General features: G+C 67.6%; 4 protein-coding genes across 9 annotated transcripts; 1 reads left to right on the forward strand and 3 right to left on the reverse strand.

Moving 5' to 3' along the window:
- Window positions 1-745: 745 nt before the first annotated feature.
- On the reverse strand, window positions 746-7,058 carry SLC11A1 (solute carrier family 11 member 1). Of its 3 annotated transcripts, XM_074594329.1 has the most exons (16): window positions 7,006-7,058; window positions 6,283-6,416; window positions 5,714-5,836; window positions 5,262-5,381; window positions 4,369-4,475; window positions 4,205-4,275; window positions 4,037-4,104; window positions 3,756-3,911; window positions 3,472-3,630; window positions 3,208-3,297; window positions 2,920-3,039; window positions 2,263-2,412; window positions 2,103-2,176; window positions 1,486-1,639; window positions 1,287-1,395; window positions 987-1,198 (listed from the first exon to the last, which is right to left on the reverse strand). In XM_074594329.1, exons 1-16 carry the CDS (start codon window positions 7,022-7,024, stop codon window positions 1,128-1,130), a joined length of 1,725 nt encoding a protein of 574 aa, XP_074450430.1. In that variant the 5' UTR covers window positions 7,025-7,058; the 3' UTR covers window positions 987-1,127. The 3 variants fall into 3 exon arrangements, with proteins under 3 accessions (XP_074450428.1, XP_074450430.1, XP_074450427.1); XM_074594327.1 differs by having other exon boundaries at window positions 746-1,395; XM_074594326.1 differs by having other exon boundaries at window positions 1,166-1,639.
- Window positions 7,059-8,053: 995 nt separating this feature from the next.
- CATIP (ciliogenesis associated TTC17 interacting protein) lies at window positions 8,054-10,960 on the reverse strand. Of its 3 annotated transcripts, XM_074594332.1 has the most exons (10): window positions 10,923-10,960; window positions 10,595-10,746; window positions 10,115-10,327; window positions 9,921-9,976; window positions 9,511-9,597; window positions 9,170-9,340; window positions 8,880-9,004; window positions 8,707-8,783; window positions 8,518-8,606; window positions 8,057-8,314 (listed from the first exon to the last, which is right to left on the reverse strand). In XM_074594332.1, exons 2-10 carry the CDS (start codon window positions 10,668-10,670, stop codon window positions 8,075-8,077), a joined length of 1,134 nt encoding a protein of 377 aa, XP_074450433.1. In that variant the 5' UTR covers window positions 10,671-10,746; window positions 10,923-10,960; the 3' UTR covers window positions 8,057-8,074. The 3 variants fall into 3 exon arrangements, with proteins under 3 accessions (XP_074450431.1, XP_074450433.1, XP_074450432.1); XM_074594331.1 differs by having other exon boundaries at window positions 8,058-8,314; window positions 8,716-9,004; XM_074594330.1 differs by lacking the exon at window positions 10,923-10,960 and having other exon boundaries at window positions 8,054-8,314; window positions 8,707-9,004; window positions 10,595-10,767.
- Window positions 10,961-11,109: 149 nt separating this feature from the next.
- PNKD (PNKD metallo-beta-lactamase domain containing) lies at window positions 11,110-23,181 on the reverse strand. Of its 2 annotated transcripts, XM_074594779.1 has the most exons (10): window positions 23,076-23,181; window positions 22,484-22,691; window positions 13,882-13,997; window positions 13,544-13,656; window positions 13,217-13,275; window positions 13,002-13,094; window positions 12,604-12,767; window positions 12,400-12,486; window positions 12,176-12,291; window positions 11,110-11,942 (listed from the first exon to the last, which is right to left on the reverse strand). In XM_074594779.1, the coding sequence occupies exons 1-10, from the start codon at window positions 23,137-23,139 to the stop codon at window positions 11,769-11,771; spliced, it is 1,194 nt and encodes a 397-aa protein (XP_074450880.1). In that variant the 5' UTR covers window positions 23,140-23,181; the 3' UTR covers window positions 11,110-11,768. The 2 variants fall into 2 exon arrangements, with proteins under 2 accessions (XP_074450880.1, XP_074450879.1); XM_074594778.1 differs by lacking the exons at window positions 22,484-22,691; window positions 23,076-23,181 and adding an exon at window positions 15,187-15,374.
- Window positions 15,625-21,760, forward strand: TMBIM1 (transmembrane BAX inhibitor motif containing 1). The gene is made up of 12 exons (XM_074594780.1): window positions 15,625-15,870; window positions 18,817-19,061; window positions 19,177-19,259; window positions 19,353-19,417; window positions 19,551-19,604; window positions 19,718-19,768; window positions 19,943-19,982; window positions 20,121-20,158; window positions 20,360-20,447; window positions 20,555-20,650; window positions 20,924-20,977; window positions 21,074-21,760. Exons 2-12 carry the CDS (start codon window positions 18,845-18,847, stop codon window positions 21,215-21,217), a joined length of 930 nt encoding a protein of 309 aa, XP_074450881.1. The 5' UTR covers window positions 15,625-15,870; window positions 18,817-18,844; the 3' UTR covers window positions 21,218-21,760.
- Window positions 23,182-23,258: the final 77 nt, after the last annotated feature.

Below are 23,258 nucleotides of genomic sequence, written 5' to 3' on the forward strand. Positions count from 1 at the left end.
GGGACAGGGGACACCCCGCTTTTCGGTGGGCCCCACCGCTCTGGCTCCTCCTTCAAGCAGCCCGAGGCCGGGCCAACGCGGAGGCGCGGGGGGAGGCACCGCCCCACTCCGTCCGCCATCGCCCTTTTAAGGAAGGGGAAATTCTTCACATAAACAAGCGCGGCCCCCGGGAGCGGGGGGGGGTGTCCCTTCCCGGGGAAGGGGGGGGGCACGGTACGGGAGGGGGGATCCACCCCCCCTACCCCCTCCCCCCAAATTCCCCCCCTCCACCCCCCGGCCAGGCTGGTTTGGGAAGGAGGATTTGGGGGGGGGGGGAACGCTGGGGAGAGGGGGGAGCCTTGAAACAGCCAGGGAGCGTCTCGCAAGTGCGGGCCGCGGCGGGGGGCGAAGCGCGGCGGGACACCCCCCCCCCACCCCCCAACCCAGGGTGCGGAGCTTGAGGTGGGGGGGTTGCGGGGGGGAGGGGGGCGACAGCCGCCCCCGGGGTGGGCCCGAGCGGCTCCGCATCCGCATCCGGCGGGGCCGGCGGGCGGGAAACGGGGCATCCGGGGCGGGGAGGGCACGGTGGCCCCCCCCGGGGGAATGCAAAGGGTTAGGGGTAAGCCCCCGCACCTCCCCATCCCACCCCGCGCACCCACGGCCACGTGTGTGCGTGTGGGACGTCCCCTGCCGAGACCCCCCAGCCCGGGGAAAAGGAGGGGGGGGTCCCTCCCCGGGGCGCGCAGCAGCGGCGAGGCTGAAGCCAGGTTACAAACACGCCATTTATGAGCTTCCCGCCCCCCCGCCCCGAGTTTAGGATCCCCCCCGCCGTGGGGCTCCGGCCGGTGCGGTCTGGGGGCCGGGGCCGGGCCGGGTGGCTGGCGGCCCCGCTGTCCCCGGGCGGGGAGGGATGGGTAGCGGTCCCGGGAGGTGATTAGCGGTCCCGGGAGGTGATTAGCGGTCCCGCGCGGTAATTAGCTGTCTCGGGGGCCGGCGGTTCCCGGCACTAATGAGGAGGAGAGGTCTCCGGGGCGGCTCGTTCACTGAAGCCTCTGTGCCAAGGGCCGGGGGCACCTCCCTCTGCTCCCCCGCACCCCCTCCACACCCAGCCTGGACCAGCACCCCTGAATTTGTAGTGGGGGGACACTCTAAAAATTCGGGGGGAGGTCTGCCCGGCTGTTAATCCCTTCCTTGCTGGATGCATCTCCAGCCAGAACATCATCCCCGGGCTTGGTGTGGCATCAAATCGGTGCAGGGGGCCGTGCTGGGCAGGGAGGGGGGGACAGTAAGGGGGGACGGGGTCTGTCACCGGGTCCCTGCCAGCGCCGGCGGGTCGTGGGAGACGCCGAAGCTGAACCGGCTGTGGTGGCCTCGGTCCAGGAACCGGGCTCCGTGCGCGATGCTGCATGTCCAGATCTGTGGGGGAGCAAAGAGGGCAGGTCGATGGGCACCCAACGGGGACGCCGTCCCCCTCACAGTCGCCCCTTCCCGCATTGCCAGCCCTACCAGGTAGGTGATGAAGGCCACGTAGCCGGCCAGCAGCAGACCCAGGGGGATGTGGTACCCCGGGCCCCGTAGCGTGGGCAGAAAGTCCACCACGAAGTAGACGTTGATGGCGCAGACCAGCCCCGTGATGAGGGTCATCAGCACCTTCCCTGGGCTGTGGCAGGGGAGCGGACATCAGCGCCAGGGCAGAGCCCCCACCCCGTGTGCCACCGGGCACAGCGGTCTGGGAGATCTGGGGTTGTAGGTGAGCAAGACCCCAACTGGGACATCTCTGTACCCCACGGCCATACTACACCCCCATGATGGGGCTCTGGGCAAGGGCTTTGGCCACCCTCTGAATGCAAGGCTGGCAGTGCCAGGAGGATGCTGAGGACCCAGGGGTGCCTGAGGGGGGGTGTTGGACGTGGCATTGGGATGAGGATGGAGAAGGCAGTGACGGGGTCTGTCCCGCTTTGGCTGCTCTGGGCATGTGGGAATGAACATATACCGCCGCAATGCCCATACACCAGCTGCCCCCGTGGTGTGGTTTGGGCGGGCAGGATGGTCCAAAGGGAGGATGTCTGCAGCTGGGGCACCCCGCTCTGCCCCCCTGTGTCTCCCCCCACTGTGGCACTCACAGGCCGTTGGTGAAGTCCTGCATGAGTGGGCGCAGGCTGGTGAAGGTGAGGACGGGCAGAACGGCGAAGGGCAGCTGGAAGGAGAGCTGGGTGAGGGGGGCACAGCTGCCAGGCCATGCAGTTGCGGGGCAGGTGGTGTGTTCTCCCCCCCACACCTTACCAGTATGCTCTGGAGGACATTGAGCAGGTCGTTCATGCCCGTGAGGTGGCTGACATCCTTGAAGGCAGCCACGAAAACGGTGGGCAGGATGGCAAAGGAGCGGGTGAAGAGCACCCGGGCAAAGCGGGACCAGCGGAGCTGCAGGAAGCCCTGGGGACACAGCGAAACCTGCACCTTCGCCCTTCACCATGCCTGGAGCACCACTCCGGGGTGCCTTCCCCAAATCCGGGCTGCGAGGGACACAGGGGACATCACCCCCTCCTCTGTGCCAAGGCGCTGAGCAGGGCCTTGCAGGGCTGCCGGGTCCCGCTAGATGTCAGCTCCAGCTCATTAAGCAAACGAACTCATTAGGGAAAAGCTGCGTGGGGCACCCACAGTGTGCCTCTGGGAGGGGATGTCACAGGGGGCGGGGGCGGCTGTGCAGGGGCAATGGGTGGGCACTGTCCCCATCCCACCTCCTGGGGACCCGGGACCCACTGGGTGGGCAATGCCCTGTGCCCAGCTCCCTGCGGGCATGGGGGGGCAACTAACTCTGCCAAATACCGCTGGGGTGGAGGGACACCCATAGGACCTCCCACCCAGAGCCCACCTGTGATTCCCCTCCCTCCCAGCTGCTCCCCGTGGGGGTGAGGGCCAACATCCCTGTCCGTCCCTCACCTCCATGACGAACTGCCCCGCGTAGGTCCCGGTCATCGTGGAGCTCTGCCCTGCCGCCAGGATCCCGATGGCCCAGATGTACAGAGCCACCGCCCCAAAATAGCAGCCCAGGATGACACCCTGTGTGAGGACATTCCCATGGGGACCCCAATGTATCCCCCTCCCCAGCCACCCCCATCATCTCTCGGTCTCCCAGCGGGGTGGCAGCACCCAGGGGTCACTGGGGGGGAGCTCAATGTCTCCCACATGGGTACGGATACCCGCTGGGCACAGCCCAGGGCCACTCACCCCCTGGTAGATATCCACAGAGACTGTCTCATTGTTGGCAGGGAAGATGCCGGCGTAGCGGCTGACGCTGCTGTTGACGCACTTGTTGTGCTGCAAGGCACGGTGGGCATGAGCGTGGTGGCCACCTGGCGGCCCCCACGGACACGGGGGACTCCCCCACATCCCAGGAGATGAGGACGCCCACCCTCCAAGGGATGCTCGCTCCGCCCGTCTCCGCAGCCAGGCACAGCCATCACCTCCCCGCGGGCGCGGGGTGACACTCACCACGTCCTCATTTCTCTGGTGGTAGAAAGCCTCGCCGAAGACAGCCATGACGAAGAGGTTGATGAGGAAGGAGACAAAGAGGGCCAGGCAGGACTCGGTCAGGAAATACATGTTGGCTTCCTGCACTGCCTCTTTCTTGGACCGGTCGATTGCCCGCGTCTGGGGACAGTGGGTGACAGGGGTGCCATGGGGTCAGGAGAGCACCCCTGGTCCCACAGTGTCCCACCAAGTGTCCCCTGAGACACCCCGGGATGGCAGTGCCGACAGCAGTGACTTGGTCTCACCTTGACCAAGGAGGAGTGGAGGAAGATGTTATGGGGCATAATGATGGCGCCGACGATGCCCACGGCCTGGAGCAGCTCCTCTCGCCCGCAGCCCGGGCAGTAGGGCAGGAAAATGCCCTTCAGCACCTCCGCCTGCCCCGGCCTCACCACCACGTACTGGGGACCGGTGGAAAGGGCTACTGTGAGCTGACACCCCCCCACTGCAGCCCGGTGCCAAGGGGGGACACCCCGTGGGGCCAGCACCCTGCAGGGAAAGGGGTGTCCCCAGCTTCCCCCTTCACCTCGTAGCCGAAGCTCAGGGCCATGGTGGCGATGAGGAGGCCGAAGAAAGCCTCCAGTTTGCGGAGCCCTAGAGGGGTCAAGAGATGGGGTGGGACAAGGTGGGGGACACCGATGCCGCATCTGCACCAGGGCAAGTGTCCCCCCTGTCTCCCCACCCCAGCACTCACCGTACTTGTCAAGGAAGAGGAAGAAGAGGGTGTCCACGATGGTGATGAGGACCCCACCCCAGAGGGGGATGCTGTGGGATGGCAAGGGGGAGGCATTAGCCACATGCCCTTAGGCAGAGCAGGGCCACTGGGGGGGCTGTGGGGGTCCCCAGGGGGTGGCTCACCGGCCAGCCGAGAGCAGGCTGAAGGCGATGGCTGTCCCAATCACCTCCTGCATGTCGGAGCCGATGATGGCGATCTCGATCATGATCCAGAGCAGCACACGGGGCACCTGGAGGGGCCAGGACCCGGTGAGGTGCCCGAGCCCATGGGGGGACACAGCCTCCAGGGTGGAGACCCCTGTCCCCATCCCCAGGCTGCGGCAGGTCACCTAGAGCAGCATAGGGACCCCAGGAGAGCCCCCCCAGCCTCTCCCACAACACAATGTCAGGGTGCAGGACAGATCCTAAACCCCAGTCTGCCCCCCCCGCCCCCCATCCCTGCGCCAGCGGGAGCCGAGAACAGGACCCATCTCTGGATATGATGCTCCTGGGGGGTGCTGGGGCAGAGGGACGTATCCAGCCCTCCTTCTGGGGACCTGTCATTCAGCCGACATCTCAGCGCTTGTTCGCTCCCGCATGCTGCCTAGAGGGAACCCGTCTTTTGCCGTGTGACCCCCCCGATCCCCCCCAGCTCCCCGCACCAATGCGCCCAGGCTTGCCCCGCGTCCCTGCTGCGCGTCGCTGCTGCGCGTCGCTGCTGCGACGCCCGGGCTCACCACCCCCAGGGGACATGCTCACATGTCCCCAGAGCAACCCAGGACACCGAGACAGCTGCTTCCTGCACCCTGTTCCCATACCAGAAGGGTGTGTGGGTGCTAGATGGGGGGCACGGGGGCTGGGGGGGCTTTGGGGGGCCCCTGGGAGAGATGGGACTCTCGCAGCATCTTCCTGCTCCTCTCCACCCCCCAGACAGCCCTGTCCCCCCCCAGGACCACCACCAACCCAAGCATGGGGTCACCCCAGGCTGTGACCCTCCCAGGGGGTGTGCGTGTGTGTGTCCCCCCGTGGCTGCTCACCTTGGGGTAATAGAGGTAGCAAATCTCGCCCAGGTCCTTCCCCGTCACCACTCCCAGCCGGATGGCCAGGCGCTGGCACAGCAGCCCCAGGACGGTGGCCCACAGCAGCACCCACAGCAGCTGGGTGGGGGGAAAGGAGGGAGGGGGGCAGCAGGGGCTGGGTACTGGGCAGGATCCGGCCGCCCAGGGCACCCAGCAAGGTTATCAACCAGCCCGGGGGGCTGTAAGTGGTCCCCAGCCCAGGCAGAGGGGTGGCCTGTCGGCACCCATGGGTGCCCTCACCCAGCGCCAAGGCCCCCCTCCTCCCCTGTTCCCTTCCCGCTCTCTGGGCTGGGGAAGCTGGATTGCCGTGGCCGTTGGCGCAGGAGAGGTTACGAAACCCCCGGCTGTTTCCTGACCCCGGGGCCAGGGCGGGGGGGGGGAGTGTGTGTGTGGGGGTGTCCAGGGCTCACCTTAAACCCTGCCACCGCCCCGCACTGCAAGTCGGACTCCACGTTGCCCGGGTCCAGGTAGGCGATGCTCATGAGGAAGCCGGGACCGGTGAAAGCCCAGAGTTTCCTAAAGCTGAATCTGGGCTGGGACGAGGCAGCAGGTCAGAGCGGGGAGCTCCCATTCAAAACCAGTGTCCCCCAGTTGCACTCCCGGTCCCCTCTAGCCCATTGCTGGGAAGCCCTGTGCTGCCTGCATGGGCACGTTTCGCACAGGGAGGAGATTTCTCCTGCTTCGGGGAGGGAACCGCTGCCCCCTCCCCAGCCCCTCTCTGTTAACAGCAGTGCTGGGGGGGCAGCGAGACCCCCATCCCACATGGGGACAGGTTGGACAGTGATGTTCAGGGGGTTCCTGTGGCTGTCAGGCACCGTTAATTGCATCCCATGGGATTCCACTGCCAACCCCGGCTTTTAACACCTCTCCTGGCCATGGAACCTCCGTCCCTTCCCCTTATCCCTTCGTCCTGGGGGGCGGACGGGAATGGGAGGGTCTGCCCACCCTCAGGCAGAGGTGCCAGCCTGGCAACACCTACCCCGCTGCCCTTGGGGATGCTGATGAGTTCGTCCAGGTAGGTCTGATCCCGAGTGGCAGGGTGCCGCAGGGACACGGGGCTCCCACCGGTGCCGTAGGTCTGGGCTTGGCCCCGGTTCAGGGACCCGGCGAGGCCTAGGGGGGGGGCAAGGAAAGGGAGGAGGGGAGGTGGCATCCCGCCGGGGGGACAAGGATGCTGGTGGGATGGCAGCCATGGTACCAGCTTCTGCCCAGTCCCACCTGCCCCTGCCCGGTGAGTCCCATGAGGGATGAGCCCCATTTTTCCAGGGGGGGCGTGAGGGTGGCTATATGAGGGCTATCAGTGGCTACCTAGAGGGGTCAGATGCCACGTCCAGCTCAGGTGTCCCTAAAAACCTCTAGTCCCAGCCCAGTCTTCACTAATCCAAGAGCCAAGTGCATTTCTGGGCAGGAGGGACAGGAGGGGATGCTGCTCCGGCTCCTGCTGCTGGGTGGGCATGGAGCCGGGACAAGAGGCTGGCACTGGCCCCATTCCCCCCCAGCCCACAGACGGGTCCTGGGAGTGTGGGTGAATCATGAGTGGGCTTTGGGGAGGAGAGGATGGGGCAGGTGGGGAAGCCAGGACAGGCTGGGGGGACGGTGCCCACGGTGGAGAGGAGCAGAGCCAGGGGTCCCAGGGCAGAGGGAAGGGGGTCCGGGGGAGGAAAGGGGGCGTTGGGGGGGACCCGGGTGTCGCAGGGCTCACCTGGCTCCAGTGATGCCATGGCTGGGCCAGATCCAGACACGCTGCTGGGGAGCCCTGATCTCGACACTGGGTGTGGAGCCCGCCGCCCGGCTTTTAAAGACCCCCCCTCAGTTGCCCCCCGCCCCCGAGGAGGAGGAGGAAGTTCTCCTTCCCCACGCCCTGCCCTGGGCTGGGAAAGGGGCCCTGCCTGGGGGAAGTTGGGTGCTATGAATGTGCACGGTCTCAGTTTCCCCACCCTGTGCCAGGAGGGGGGGGACCCAGCGCCTCCCTCCCCTCGGTTTGTGCACACGCACGTGCAAACACGAGGCCCCGACACCAGGCTGCCCGGGGAGGTGGGAACGTGCTTGTGTGTTGCCCCCCACCACATGCCAGCCATCCTGCTCCCTGGGCAGTTGTGGGGAGGGGGACAGGAGACGGTGTCCCACGGTGTGGGGAGGGAGGGCTGGCCCCATGGGAGCAGGGGAAAGGCCAGAGGAGCGGGAGCAGGGAGGAAGCAGGCGTGGGTTGCACAAGCGTGGGAGCAGGTCAAAATGCACCCTCGGCTTCTTGTGGGGGGGGGACGGGGGGGGGCAGCACCCAGCCAGGCGGGCTCTGCAGCAGAGGGTGCTCACGCCACCTCCGGGTTGGGGGGGGGGGGATCCTCACCCCAAAGGTGGGGTGCTCAGCACCTGTGAGGGTCAGGCTGCTCCCACAAAGTGGGGCACCAGCACCCCATCCCCAGGGCCCTTGTGGCTGCGGAGGTGGCAGGAGGAGCACCCCAGGCGCGCCCGTGGGTGTCTGGGCAGTACCGGATGCCACCAGGCTGTGCCCCACAGAGAGGTAGGCCTGGGGGTCTGCCACTGGGGAGATGTGGGGTGCACAGGGATACCAGCCTGGCTCTGCCCCAGGGTATGTCCCAGGTTCCCTCCCAGCCCCGGGAGGGGGCTAGAACAGGCAGGAGGGGAGCAGGATGCCTAATTCCCCCCCAGACTGGCACAGGGGGGTCTAGCACGCAACTCAGTACCCCCTCCCCTCCCCGTGCCTCAGTTTCCCCAAAGCAAATGATCCTGGACGGGCAGCACTGGCAGCTTTATTCCCCGTTAGCCGGAGGGTGGCGAGGTGGGGGGCCAGGGAGGGGGCTTGCAGCCCTGGCAGAGGCGAAGCGGGTCCCAGGGGGCTGCTGGTGGGCGAAGGGGGTGAAAAATTGGGCGGCGAAGGAGACGGGGTCGTGGGGCTGATGCAGGAACAGGGCCTGGAGGAAGTCGGCCAGCAGCGCCCAGAGCTCAGGATGCTGCCGGACGTAAGCGGTGTGGGACGCTTGCAGTTCCTCCTGCGGCGGGGTGGGCAGGGTGGGCACAGGCGCCGATGTCCCCCCCAGCCACTGTGCCAGGGTGGGGGGGGCAGGGTGCCCGGGTCCTTTTCCACACTTGAGGAGCGTGGGGGGCTGCTGGCCAGCCTGATCCCCACTGTGCCCCCTGGGACACCCTGCTGGGGAGTGGCACAGCGCCACGTCTCCATGTCCTACCATCTCACCTTCCTGTCCAGGAACCACGAGTAGAGCTGGACGTCCTCCTCCCAGTCCAAGGGCTGTTTGGGAAAGAGGGGCCGGGGCTCGACCCCACCTGGCAGCAGAAAGGCAGGGCAGGGTGTTCCCCACTTGGCTGCCAGACAATGGGCAGGGGCTGCCTGTGCTGGGGGGCACAAACCTCCCCCACCCAGTACCTGTCTCACCAAGGACAGATTCATCCTGCAGAAGTACCATCACTGGGGAGCCAACCTGCACCTGCCGAGCCAAACGCCTTGGGGGGGGGAGAAGAGGTGGTGACACCCCCTCTCCTGGGTCCCTGCCAGGCTGGCAGGGCTGGGGATGCCCCCAGACGGACCCCTGCCCATACCCGCTGGGGAGGAAGCTGCTGTGCCAGATGGTGGAGGTGCCCGCGCTGGCATGCACGGCTCGCTCGATCACGAACACCTCGACCTCCGACGAGCCCACTGCCTGCTGCTGGGTGCCCAGGGCATGCTGGGGAGGTATGGCCAGGGGTCACCCCTGCCCTGGGGTCACCCCTGCCTGCAGGTGCCATCCCCATGCCCGCCATGCTGGCTCCCACCTCCCACATCCCACCCTGGCACCCCCAACCTCACCCACACCCCCCCAGCCCACGGGCCCTCCTGGCTGGTGGCTCACATAGCTGGAGGTGCAGAGGTGGCCCTCGGTGTCGATGGCTGGGAAGACGAGGCCGGGGGGCACTGCCCACCGACACGCCAGCACCCGCAGCAGGAGGAGGCTGGCACCCTCCGGCATCAGACCCTGAAGCTCATCCCGGCCATAGGAGAAGCTCCAGCACTGCAGCTCTGCCTGCGGAGAGACCCGGCCACCTCGTGGGACAGCCACAGCTCCACTATCCCCAGGGATGGCACCCCCCAGAGCCTGGGGGGCACAGCTGGACAGGCCAGCTCTGCCGCCCCCTCCCAGGATGTGACCCATCTGGGGGGCAGAGGGGAGAGATCCCCCCCGCTCAGTCTCACCTCTCCCTCCCTGAGGGTCTTGGTGATAGTCATCCCATGCTGGTGGCTCACCATGTGAGTCCTCTTCTCTATTGGGTGTGCTCTGAGCTGTGGGAGGGGTGGGGGGCACAAGGTGGAGGGCAGAGCCAGGGCACCCGGGCTCTGAGGTGGCACACCGCAGCACCCCTTTCAATCAGGGTACCACTCCAGATGCATTGTGGGAAACTCCCCACCCCAGCTGCTACCCAGAGTAGGGCATGGGGACCAGGCTGGTGGGACGGAACTGGTGTCCCAGCTGGGGAGGGGACACCAGGATGCCCACAGCGACCTTTCATGGGGGGCAGCCCGCAGGAGGGCATCATTGCAGAGCCCACCCCAGGGCAGGTGGGCAGGAGACGGGGATGGGGACATGCAGTCACCACACTGGTCACCTCCAGGCGCTCCTGCTCCTCTTGCTCCAGGGTCTCCAGCTGGGTGGTCACATAGGCTGACAGAGCAGAGCCACACTCAGCCCACGCCACTGGCACCACAGCAGTGCCCCCCATCCCAGCCCTGGGGGCCAGTGGGACGGGGATGCTCCAGCCCTGGGGAAGGAGGGGGACACCCCAAGCTACCCCCGTCTCACCTTTGAGGGTGCTGGAGCAGAGCACGCCATCCTGCCTGCGGCGGGAGGCGGCTTGGACCAGGAGGCAGCTCCGCACCGGCTCACCTGTCTGCTTGTAGGGTGCCCACCGGGCTGACACCCACCATCGCCCCCTGACCCCGTCCCTCGGCTGGTCCCCAGCTGCCACCACCTCCAGCATCTCGGCAAAGAGGCAGCGCTCCAGGTCCTCCGGCCCTGCACGGAGGGACCATCACCTCTGCCCCGAGGGCTGGTCACCCGTGCCCCGAGGGTCTACCACCCTGCCTCTGTTCTGCTCCCCCCTGCCCCAGAGCGGACCAGGCTGAGCCCCCCCACCATTTACCCAGCTCAAGCCCACGGCCCCGTCCCGCGGACCTGGTGCCCCCCACCCCCGCACCGGGAGACCCCCCCGGCACGGCGTGGGGGACAAGGGGGAGGCCGGGGGGAGTTTGGGGCGGGGGGGGGCGGGACACACACACCCACCGATGAAGTTCAGGAACTTGGCGGCTGCCTCCGTCAGGGCCGGGGTCTCCTGCCGGCACTCGGGGGGGGGCTCCATGCCTCGCCGGGGGGGCTCCTACTGCCGGACCCCCGGGTGAGGGGGCAGCGGGTCTCCTCCAAACCACGGTGCCCACCTGTGTAACCATGGCGGGGGGGGGAGGACGCAGTGACCACCCTCCCCCCGGCCTCTGCAGCAACCCCCCCCCTCCCCCCCCGAGCCCCTGTCGTTCCCCCACCATCCTCCTCCACGGACCCCCAGCACCCCCCGCCCCTCAGCAGCCCCCCAACACCTGCCCCCCCGCCCCAAGACCTGCGCGGCTCTGGGTGCCCGGGACCCGCTGCCCCCCCACAACAACGCCTCGGCGGTCTCCATAGCAACGGCCTGGCCCCGCCTCTTAAAGGGGCGGCAACCCCGCAGAGGGGTTTTACCGGGGTGGGGGGTGTGGGGGGGGCACACCTCACCGGCCGCGGAAAGAAAGGACCAAACAGGCAAAAATCCGACCGAATCTTTTATCTGGGGAGGGGCTCCAGTCCCCAGTACAGCAGCAAACCGCCCCCCCCACCCCACCAGCCCCACCCCCCATGGCCCTATGCCCCCATGGCCCCATTGCAGTGTGTGTGTATATGTGTGTGTGTGGGGGGGGGGCTCTGGCACCAAGCATAGGGTCCCTTGCCTGGAGGTAGTATTGGGCTGGTTCCATCCTAGCCCCCCCCCCCCCAAAAAAAGGATATGCACAGCACTGGGGGGCTGTTAGAGGAAGGGCAGGGGGGCTGGCTCCCTGAGTGCTGAGAGGGGGGGAAATTGGGAGCTCACAGAAAAACGGAGGGGGCGGGGGGGCAGTTAGAAAAAGCCCTTGGTGCCAGCCCTACAGCCCCAGCAGCGGGGTGGGGGGGCTACAGACCCCCAGAAAGGAGATCAAGGTGCTTCTACGTAAGAGCTGGTGACCCCCAAGTCTGGGGGAACAAAGGCAGGGATCACTTACGGGGTGCCCATGGCAGGGGGTGTGTGTCCACTCTTCCCCCCCCCCCCCCAACCCTGCACCCCAGGAGGGAGATTCACAGCAAAACAAATCACAAAGTCTCGGGTCCCCCCGTGTCTGAGCAGCACCCAGCCCCATGGAAAGGGGGGCTGTTGGCAGAGGGCGGGGGGGGGGCTCTAGGTGGGTTTGTAGAGGTCCTTGCGCCTCCGCACCTCCTTGAGGACGCGGGCGCGGAAGGCATCGGGGTGCTCCCCCCCGCCCCGCCGCAGCCCCAGCGCTGCCTGCAGCTCCGGCTGGTGGGTCCGCAGGAAGGGGTTGTAGGTCTGCTCCTCGCCCAGCGTGGAGGGACACTGCGGGGTGGGGGGAACAGACACTCAGCCCCCCCTGCCAGAGACAGCACTCCCGTCAGGGAGCCGAGACCCCCCTCCCCACCCCACCCCAGCACCTCCTTCCCCTACAGCACCCACCACACAGGAGGGTGTTGGGGTGCAGCATCCCCGCCAAGGGAGGGGGAACCCCGCGAGGGGCTGAGGTGGTGGTGGGGGGCTGCAGCCAGGGGACATTCCCCCCGCCCCAGCCTCACCGTGCTCCTCTTCTCCTGCCGCTGCTGTGTCGCCCACTGCAGCTTCTGCTCCAGCGCGGGGTTGTCCAGCTCCAGGAGGCTGGCGAAGGTCAGGCACTCCAGCGCGTATTCGTGGCCTGCGGACCCCCGGACCCCTTAGCATCGCCCCCGCCTGGCCCCCCCAGCTCGGCAGCCGGGGCTAGTGGGGACACTGGCGGCTGCGCCCCGCTGTTGGGAACACTCACCTGGCCACAGCAGCGTGTCCTCGCCCAAGCCCACGGCCACGTCCAGGGAGGCGAGCATGGTCTCAGGGGAGCCCTCAAACAGCCTGCCTGCACCCCCGCGCAACAGCCTGTCATGGGGGGGGCCGGAATTGGGGGTCCCCCCAAGCCCTTCTCAGGGTGGGACCCCCCCTTCATCCACCCAGGTCTGGGGCCGGGCGCACTCACCGCAGCCAGCAAGGAAGAGGAGGTCCCCGGAGAAGAGGCAGGGGGGGCCGCCGAAGGGGCCCCCGTCCAGCACGTACACCATATGGCCCACGGTGTGGCCAGGCGTGGCAAGCGCCTCGAAGGTCAGGCAGCCCACCTTCACCTTCTCCTTGTCCGCAAGCGGGCTGCGCCAGGCACAGGGGGACACCAGTCAGGGTACCCCCCCCCAGCTCCTCAAAACACCAGCCTCCCCACACAACCCTTCCCCGGGGCACTGGTGTCGTGAGCATGCCAGGTCTCTGCAATGTGGGACTTGGGGGTGGACTAGGTAGTGGTGGTTGGGAGTGAAGCCCCCCCCCCCCGCGCCTAAATTTACAGGGGTGCTGGGGGGGGGACACGATGTGGGGCACAGGACTTACTTAGTGAGCTCTGGGATGGCATCGAGGGCGCTGCCGTACACCTTGCAGGAGCCGTGCTGCTGGCGGAGCGCTGCGTTCCCCCCGCTGTGGTCCCTGTGGACAGAGAGGTCAGTGTCCCTAAATGCGTGTCTGTCGCCCCCATCCTTCCCCCCTGTGGAGTAGGGTTGGGGGTCGCCTCAGCTGGGGCATCCTCCATCCCCCTTCTTGGCCCTTACCAGTGTTTGTGGGTGCAGAATATGGCCTCCAGCATCACGCCTTCGTCTTCAATGGCAGCCTGGGAATAGCGAGGCGGGGGGAACACAGAGAGTTTGGGGAGGGGGGCAACGCACAAACCCCAAATACCAGTCTCCCCCTAACCCCCACTCCCACAACTCCCCAGGCGCGGGATGAGCCCTGCCACCCTCCAACCTTACCCCGGGCATGAAGGGCTGCAGATTCAGGGCAGATTTGTCCCCTTCTACCCCCAAAAAAGCCAGAGATATGCCACCCCCTCCCCCGGGGACACCCTAACATCGGGGCTGGGGGGGCTGCGGGGGTCTCACCTGCACGGCCAGTGGGTCGGAGGGGTCGATGACAGCCGCCCGTCCGGAGCCAGTGTCAATGACCAGGTAGCTGTAGTTGTTGGAAAGCACAGGAATGGGCAGGATTTTCACTCCTGGGAGGGATGGAGAGACAGACAAACATCAGGGCATGACCCCCCCTGCTCATGGCCCAAACTCCCCACCTCCTAAATTCTCAAATTCTCAGTTAAACATGCTTTGGGCAATTCGGTGATGATAACCCCTCCCCACCCCAAAGTTCCGGTGTTGGGGGACATGACATTGCCACAGCACTTGGCCGGGGGGGGGGAGGTGGGGGGGTGGGTCTCGCCAGGACTCACCGGGGAAGCGGCAGGGCTGGGGCACGGAGTGGCCATGCGGGTACCGCTCCCGGGCCTTCTTCACTTGCCGCTGGTAGAAGAGGTAGCCCAGCCGCGTGCGGGCGTACAGGCTGTACCTGGGGAGGGCAGACACCCCCTGGCATTAACCCCCAGTTTGCCCCCAGGAGCACGCTTGGGGAGGGGGCTGCTGCCAGGGCCGGGACCCCCACGGGGGACATATACAGGGTCACTTTCCCACGCGTGGGGGCTGGAGGTGGCACGTGTCCCCCTGCCTTCCCCTGCCTCAGATCTGCAGCGAGGGCAGAATCGGTTCCCCAGGCAGGCCCCCCCCAGCTGCTGTGCGCAGCAAGGACCAGTGCGGGGGGGAGGAAATCATTGTGGGGGTGTCCATCTGTCCGTCCATCTGTCCAGGCAGGCTCTAGCTCACAGGGAGGGCTGAAGCTCCAGAGCTTCTCCCGCAGCAGCGCTCTGGATGCCAGTCCGTCCCCCAGCTGTCCCCCCCCACCTCACCCCGGAGGGGCCATGCCCAGGGTTGACCCCTCTCCAAGGGCCTGCCCTGGGTGCCATGGCCCCGGGGAAGAGGGAAGCGGGAGCAGAACGGGCCGAGGAAAAGGGAAACGAAAATGCCCCCGTGGCATGTGCCACGCAGGGGTGCAACAGAGCTGGCCGGGGGCCTTGGGGGGTCACGCACACACCCCCCCATTTATACAGCTGCGTTTTGGGGCTGGGGACAGTGCCATGAAGGACATGCAAAGCCCATCCCCGAGCCAAGGGCATCCCCCCGGCTTGTTACATCTTCCGCGCTGGCACCGGCAGGCACACCGCGGCGGGATCCCGGTAGCAGCCGGGGATCGGTGGCGGGGGGGTGTGTGTGGAAGCCCGACGCTGGAGATCGGGGGGCTCCTGATAGAGCCGGGCAGCGGGTCCACGGCCGGGGCACCGGGCTGGGTTATTGATTAGACCCGGCGGAAGGAGACCCGGGGTGGGGAGGGGGACAGGTCCGAGGGCGACTGTCGCCGTTCCGGTGTAGCCCACCCCGGGGAGCGGGGCTGACACCGCCTGCCATCGCCCCCACCCCCAGCCCGAGTGGGTTGAGCACACATGGAGGGCTGCCCCCTCCCGCCAAGCCCCAGCCGCCGGTGGGCTCCGCACAAGCCAGGAAGGACGGAGGGAAGGAGGCAAAACAAAAGGCGGGCGGCGACGGCTCCCTCTCGGCGGGGGCGGTGGTGTGTGTGTGTGTGTGTGTGTGTGGGGGGGGGGGGGGGGGGGGGGGGGGGGGTATTACCGAAGCGGCGGGACACTCACCCCAGGCGGAACAGCAGCGGGCCGGCGAGGGCCATGAGTGCGGCGGCGGCGCGGCGGGCCAGGCGGCGGAAGGGCAGGCAGCAGCGCAGGCAGGCGGCCCCCAGCCCCCGGGCACCGGCCGCCGCCGCCGCCCGCAGCGCGGACCCGCCATGCCCCGGGCGCCGCCCCCCCCCGCGCCCCGCGGCCATGCCGCCCCCGGCCACGCCCCCCCCCGCGCACGTCACGCCGCCGCCCCGGCCACGCTCCCTCACGCCGCCGCCGCGCCCCCTGCTGGGCGTTTCGCGTCACCGCTGCCGCGGGAACCGGGGCGGGAGGGGGCCGGGACACACACCGCATCACCGGCGGAGAGGAGGGGATTCCCCCCCCCGCTATCGCGTCAAAGGGTGTCCCCCTAGCTGACGTCATGTCGGGGGGGGGTGTGTGTCCCTGAATGACGTCAGAGCGGGGAGGAAGGAGCACCCTGGGGGGCATTGGGGTTCCATTCGACGGGCCGGGGGGAAGAGTGGTCTGTCCCGGGCAGCGACGGGAGGGGGAACGCACCCCGCCAACACCCCGGCCCTCCCGGGGCGCAGCGGCGCGGAGCCGCCGCGGGAGGGCGCCACGGGAGGGCGGGCGGGGGCGGTGTCTTCCCCCGCCCCGTCCCGGCTCGTCGCGGTCGCAGCCCGGCGGAGCAACGCGCAGCAGGTAGGTCGGCCCGGCCCCGCTCCGTAACCCCACCGGTTCCCGCCTGCGGTGGGCCGCGGAGACCCCTCCATGTTCCCCCGGCTCCTCCCCGCCCGGTTCCCCCCGCCCTCTCCCGATCCCCGACCCCCCTGTTCTGGCCTGCTCCGGTGTCCTAGCGCTGGACCGAGCGTCCCGGAGGGCGGCGGGGACCGGGCGGGGGGGACGGGCCGGTCCCTGAGCCGCGGGGACGCGCCGCGACCCCCCGCACTCCCATCCCCGGAGAGGGTGGGGGCGCTTCGGGTCGGGGGCCGAGGCGGCGGGGGAAGCGGGGTCCCGCGGGCGGGGCACGGCGGGGGCAGGACCCCCACGGTCCGGTGGGACTCCGTTGGAGGGCTCGTGCCGTTTGCCGGACCCCAGGGGATCGCGGGGCGGGGGGGGGGGTTCGGGGCGCGGTGTGGGGTGGCCCGGCAAGGGGGGAAGACACCGTCCTTTGTGCTGTGGAGGGTGTCCCCACGGACCCCGTGGGGCGTCTCGGGAGGGTCTGTGCCCGGCAGGGCGTGGGGTGGCACCGTGGGGGGGGGCGTGGGGACCGGTTCTGGGTGGTGTGGGTGCGCCTGGCCTTGGGGACAGGAAGGCACCTCCGTCACACGGCCCTGCCCCCCGGGAGGGGGCTCGGAGGGGGGGGAACAGAGAGGCGGCAGCGATGCTGAGGTCTTGCAAACTCGTGTCCCGTGTGAGCGGCGTGGGGGCAGGCAGCACGGTGGGGCAGAGGGGGAACCCGGCCTGGGTGAGCGGCGCCCCTCTTCCCCGGCGTGAACCCTGCTGGGCTGAACTGGGCTGAACTGGGCTGAGCTAGGCTGAATTGTGAGTTGTGCTGTACGGAGGAGCCGTGCTGTACCAGGCTGTGCCGTGCCACATCAAGCTGTGCCGTGCCGTACCAGGCTGTGCCATGCCGTACCAGGCTGTGCCATACTTGGTGGGAGCTTCCAGGCTCTCCCGGGAACTTAGATGCTTTCCCAGGCAGCCTCGCCGTGGGGAGCCCTGGTCCCTTCTCTCCCATCCCAAACTCTGGTCACCCCCCCTAGGTGTTCCTCGGCACCCCAGGGTCCCCGTGGAGCTGGTGGCAGGGGCCTGAGCGCGGCAGGAGCATTGGGGTGGCTACTGGGGACACCGCTGGGTGCTACCCATGGGGCTGTGCTGGGGGTGACAACCGGCTGTGCCCCATGTCCCCACCACGCGTGCCTTATCTCTGCTGAGTCACAGTGCCAGCGCAGAGCAGCACCCTGTCCCCGGGGATGGCACGTCATGCAGGGGTCACCGAGCTGGCCCGGGTGGGCCCATGGCTGGTGACTTCTGGTTTCAGGACCCTGCTGTGCCCCAGCCCATGTCGGGCTGGTTGCTTCCTCATCCCCGAGGCCACCCCGCCGGGGAGGGGACAGGAGGGGCTGGAGCAGCCGGCGGACCCCTGCCAGGGGGTGCCGGCCATGGGCACATGGTGGGACCCTCCGATGTCCATGTACTGGCTGGATACACCTCGCTTTCCCCAGACGCCTGTGTCCCCTCCCTGGGGACTCTGGACCGCCCCTAGCTGGGTGCCAGTCACATGGGTTTTCCTGGGGTCAGGCTCCTATTTTGGGCCCTTCCCTGGCACTGGGTGTTTTTTGGGAAACCGCAAAACGGCAGAAGTGAAACTTCCCAGCCGGGTGGTCACTGCGTGCTGGTTATTTTCGGCACTGCCGTTATCACAATGGCAAAGCGTGGCGCGGCCGTGGGAGCTCCACTGTGGCTGGGACAGATGGAAGGTGGGAGGGACAGAGGCTGAGCTGGGGGCTGGCATGGCTGGCCCGGGTGTGTCCCCCCCGGCACTGTTGCTCGCCCAGCCCGGCTGCGGGAAGCGCTGGCGTCATGCTGGAGGAAGCTCCTGGTTCCCTCCCAGCCTGTTGCCGGTTGGGGTGAGATCTTGGTCCCTTCCCAGTCACGTCACCGCTGTGGGTAGGGGGGACGTGGGGGGTCCTGGCACCTGCCTGGGGTGTCCCCTGCTGCCAGCGTCGGGGGGGTGGCAGGCGGGTAACGGCCTGGCACTGGCTTCTGGCAGCGCTGTTGTTTTCCTGGCCTTGGAGATCCTGCCTTCCTCCTCCTCCTCCTCCTCCTCTTCCTCCTCCTGGGGCCGAGCCCGGCAGCTGGCCCTGGGCCCGGGCTGGCTGCTCGCGGCTGCTGGGGGCTCTGTGAGGGGGCCCAGCATGGCCAGGGAGGGGAGCTCAGCTCTGGGAGGGGTCCTGGGTCCCCTCCCCAGGGATCCACCCACCTCCCTCTGAGGTGATGCAGGTGGCACTTGTCCCTGTAACTCCCTGGGGGGACTCAGGAGTTCTGGAGCCTCCCGCATGACCCACTGGGCTGCTGGGTGGGGGCGCACCCCCGGAATGGTGGGGAAGACAGAAGGGTCTGCATGGGCGTGATCAGGATCAGGCCCTATGTTTTCATCCCAGGCTTTGGGCAGGGTGATGCCGTTTGTCCCCATGGCAGTGCCACCAGGAGGCAGGGACCTGCTGGGGCGCAGTGGGGGGTGTTCACTGCCCCCAGGCAATGGCAGGGTGGGCTCCAGAGGCCGGAGAGGTCACATCCCTGCCGGAGAGGTCACGTCGCCACTGGAGAGGTCACATCCCCACCGCAGCTTGAGTCAGTGCATGGCCATGCCCTGCCTGTGGCTGGCCACCGACGCAGGTGCCGGGGACTCAGGGCACAGGAATGCAGGTGGCCCTGGCCAATGTCCCTCGTCTCTCATTGACCCGCTGACATTGAGGCCAGCTCGTCCTTATTAATTAGAAGCCGCTATTAAAGTGGGAGGGGGAGGTTTTGTGGCTCCACTGTCCCCTGTGTCCCAGCAGCTGCGGCTCTGCTCGCTGGGGACACGTCCTGCCCAGGACGGGGGACCTGCGCTGACAGCCCCCCATCTTCTTCCTCCTCCAGGTGCCCGTGGGAGACGCAGTGAGCCGGCATGGCGCAGCCCAACGCGCCCCCTTACTATGATGACAAGAACGCCCTCTACCCCCCACCCCCGGGGGGGTACCCCCAGCCCCCCCACTATCCTGGGGGGTACCCACAGCCTGGGGGATACCCTGCAGCAGGAGGGTACCCGCAGCCAGGGGGGTACCCAGCAGCAGGGGGGTACCCCCAGCCAGGGATGGCCATGCCCACCATGCCCGTTCGGTTCGGTAAGTGGGGACACCTTGGGGTTTTTTTGCGGGGGAGGGGGAGGGACTAGAAACAGGGGTGCCATAGGGAGGCTGCGCAGCCCACCCTGGTGCTGAGGAGTGTCCCCCACCGCAGGTGACGATGGCATCGGGAATGGCTCCCCCATCCAATCGGCTGATTGGGATGACAGGAAAGTCCGGCACACCTTCATCCGCAAGGCGAGTCCTGGGGGGCTGGGAGGACCCCGTCAGGGTCGGGGGGCACCTGTCGGTGTGGGGGGGGCGGGTGCTGACCCCCGCTGTCTCTCGCAGGTCTATGCCATCATCTCCCTGCAGCTGCTGGTGACGGTGGGGATCATTGCCATGTTCACCTTTGTGTGAGTAGAGGGTCCCTCCTTAGCCTTGCCCCAAAAAAGTGGGGAGCCTGGTGCCTCGTGTCCCCTGGGGGGGTCCCGAGGGGACAGCAAGTGCTGTCCCCCCTCCCTCACACCCATCCTTCCTGTCCTGCAGCTCCCCCGTCCGCTCCTTCGTCCGGAGGAACGTCGCCGTCTACTACGCCTCGTAGTGAGTAGGGGACCTCTGGCTCGCGTCCCCCCCGGGGTGACCTCCAGCCCAGGGGGGAGGGTGTGTCCTGGTGGGGTGGTCGCAGGGCTGACACCCGCTGTCTCTCTCTGCAGCGTCGTGTTCCTGGTGACCTACCTGGTGCTGGTCTGCTGCCAGGGTCCCCGGTGAGTTGCTGGTGGCTGGGACCCACCCTGGGGTGGGAAGGTGTGGATATGGGGGCGAGGGGTCTCCAAGGCATCAGGAGGAGGTGTGGGGTTTCCCTGCCTGGAGCTGCCTCCGAGGGATACGACATGGCTGCTGTCACCCGCTCACCTCTCTCCCCCCAATTTTGTCCCCAGGAGACGCTTCCCCTGGAACATCATCCTGCTGAGCATCTTCGTGAGTGGGCCAGGGACGATGGGGGGGAACCTGGCAGGAGGGATGGGGGGACGTGTGGGCAGGTGGGGGGCAGACAGGAACTGCTGTCCCCCACGGTGCCACTTGCCCTGCTGAGCCCACCTTTCTTCTCTCTCTCAGACGCTGGCCATGGGGTTTATGACAGGGACAATAGCCAGGTAAGCGCTGGGGACTCTGTGGTGACAGGAGCTGGGGTCCCTCCTGTCCCCCCCCACGTGGCTGGCTCCAGTGAGAGGCTGCCGGGAGCTGGGGGGACACCGTGGTCCCCTGGGATTGGGGACAATGCGGTCCCTGCCTGGGATTGGGGCCGTGGAGGGTCACCAAGCGTGGGGTGACTCTGTTGTCCCTTCTGTCTGCAGCATGTACGAGACCAGTGCTGTCCTGATTGCCATGCTCATCACTGCCATCGTGGCCATCATTGTCACCATCTTCTGCTTCCAGACCAAGGCAAGGAGGGGGACGTGCCCTGCCTTGGGTGGGGGTCAGACGAAGGGAGCCAGGAGGTGGGGACACTCTGGGGTCTCCTGTGACATATGTGTGTCCTCCACTGGCAGGTTGATTTTACGTCATGCCCGGGGCTCTTCTGCGTGCTGGGCATTGTGGTCATGGTGACTGGGATCGTCACCGCCATCGTCCTCTCCTTCAAATATGTGAGTGGGGGGGACAGAGAGGCTGTGGGGTGCCATGGGTGTCCCTGGTTGGGTGTCCCCAGGGCTGGTGCAGGCTGGGGGGGTTTGGGTGGTCCCCCTTTGCTGGGAAGCAGGGTGGTGCCGGCCACGGCAGAGGCAGCTTGCCCGCAGGGAGAGGGTGCGTCAGCGTCGGCATCATCTCCTCGGGAGCCAGGTGCGGGCAGGACCTGCCCTGCCTTGCCCACTGCCTGCCAGCACCCGGCTCACCCTGCCCGTGTCCCTTTCCTTGCGCAGGTCCCCTGGCTCCACATGCTCTATGCAGCCATCGGCGCCATCGCCTTCACCCTGGTGAGTTGACGGCTGGGGTGAGCAGAGGGTGTCACGCAGGGAACCCCCTCCTCTGCCTCCCCTGGTCCCTGCCTGACACCCTCTGTCCCCCCCCAGTTCCTTGCCTACGACACCCAACTTGTGCTGGGGAACAGGAAGAACACGCTGAGCCCCGAGGAGTACATCTACGGTGCCCTGACCATCTACACTGACATCGTCTACATCTTCACCTTCATCCTGCAGATCGTGGGCCGGGATTAGCCCTGGGACCCCTCCGGTGTCCCCTGTTGTCTCCCCGCACTGCCCTTCACCCCCTCTTCTGGCCTCTGTACAGGATACGGCCGCTTACTATGTCTCCTAACGCTTTGGCATCCCTACCCGTAGGCTGCTAAGGAAAGGGCTTCCCTTGATCACCCCCCCACAAGCCTCCCAGGGCAGTGGGGGGGGACTGGCTGCCGGTGTTTAGGCAGTGCCTGGCCTCAGCACCACTCGCCAAGGCTGTGCTGGCGGTGCCGGGCTGGCAACAGAGCACCATGGTCCTGCCTGGGCCTGGGGAGCTGTCAGCAGCCACTGGGATCGTGATAGGATTTTTTTTGGCAGAGCCTGGTTGGTGTCATTCACTCGGTGCCTTAAATGCGGCTCCGGCCGTGCCCCCCTCCCCAAGCTGCGGCAGTGCCTGGTGCAGGCGGGGGCGCAGCTGGGACCCCCATGGCGGGACTCGTGGCAGAGCTCACGTCGCAGAGGCTCCGCAGCCACGGGTGCGGGCAAAGTTGCACTTCCTAAATAAAACACTTTAATTTTCCAGACGGTCCCGGTCTTACTGGTGTGGCGACTCCCCCGGAAAACCTGTGGGCAGCCTCAGCAGGGGCTGGGGCCTGGGGCAGCGCAAACTCTGCTTTGGGGTGGAAAAGCCAAGGTTGAGGTGCTCCAGGCTGGGCCTCCCCCAAGTCTGTAACTCCTCCTGCCCTCGTGGGCAGGATCCCAGCTGGCCCCCTCCCATTGTGGGGACAGGCAGGGGCTGAGCGCTGAGGGAGTGACTGCAGTGTCACTGCACCGAGCTGTTCCACTCACCAGGCATGAGGTTTATTTGTCTCCATCCAGCCCCACAACTGCCCCACAGGGCTGACATCCCCTCGTCCAGTCCCTTCAGGGTGCCACGGTGCCAGGCTGGGGGTGAGCAGGCTGGCTATGCCCCCCTGGCCACCCGCTTGTATCGCTCCGTCTCGTACTCGCCCTGGTTGGCTTCCATCATCTTCCGGCGAATTTTGAGCTGCTCCAGACGGCTTTTGTCCACTTCCCGCTTGACCAGGAGGAAGAGGATGATGCCGGAGGGCAACCCGATGGCCCTGCAGGACAGCCGGCGATCGGGAGATGAAGAGACCCAGCAGGGAAACAAAAGCTCCTGTGACACCCTGGGGTGGCAGACCCCCCACTCCGCTCAGTGCTGCAGTCCTCCTGGGACCCCCCCCCATCCCACCCCAAGCCCTGCGGAGCAGTGGAGCCTCCCCGTGCCACCCGGACACTCACCAGGCCACCCCCACCGGCTTCATGGGGTTCTTGCCCTTCTTGCGCGTAGGGATGTACTCCACCCCCTCGGGCAGACCCCTGCTGCTGCTGTTGGGCTCTGGGCTGGCCTGTGGCCCCGCTGGCCGGCGGCAGCTCTGCCCCAGGAGCCGTGTGCCTGGGAGGGCCAGCCTGGCGCGACCCATGGCCGGTCCTGCTGCTGCCAGCAGCCCTGTAGGGAGAGAGGTGTTAGGGAGGGGCGGCCATGGGGCAGCGTGCGGGGGGCCCAGCCTGAGCTGCCTGAGGGTCCTGCCCTTACCCCTGCCTTCACCCTTTCCCTTTCCCTTTCCCTTTCCCTTTCCCTTTCCCTTTCCCTTTCCCTTTCCCCTGCCTTGGCGCTAGGGGGGGCTCGAGGGCGGGGCCTGAACTATGGCCAAGGCCAAAGGAGGCGTGGCCAAATGCACCGGGGGCGTGGCTCTGAGGCCTCTCCTCAGCCGGGCGGGGCTGGCCCTGGGCGCGTCCCGGAGGCCGCGGGACGGTGCGGTGAGGGGTGACGGCGATCGGGATCCCCCGCCCAGCCGCCCCGGAGCCTCCCCCGCCGCCCGACCGCCGTTACCCCTCAGTCGGCCGAGCGCCGCCGCCATGTTGGGCCGAGTCCGTGCGCCGCAGCCCCGCTGCATGCCGGGAGCTGCAGTCCGCCGCGCGCGGGCTGCCCGGCGGCGACGCAGGCAGGGCTGCGCGCGAGAAACTACAGCTCCCAGAACACATCGCGCGGGGCAGGGTCAGCTTACCCTGCTGG

Source organism: Larus michahellis, chromosome 7 (assembly GCF_964199755.1).
Source record: "Larus michahellis chromosome 7, bLarMic1.1, whole genome shotgun sequence".
NCBI lineage: Eukaryota > Metazoa > Chordata > Aves > Charadriiformes > Laridae > Larus > Larus michahellis.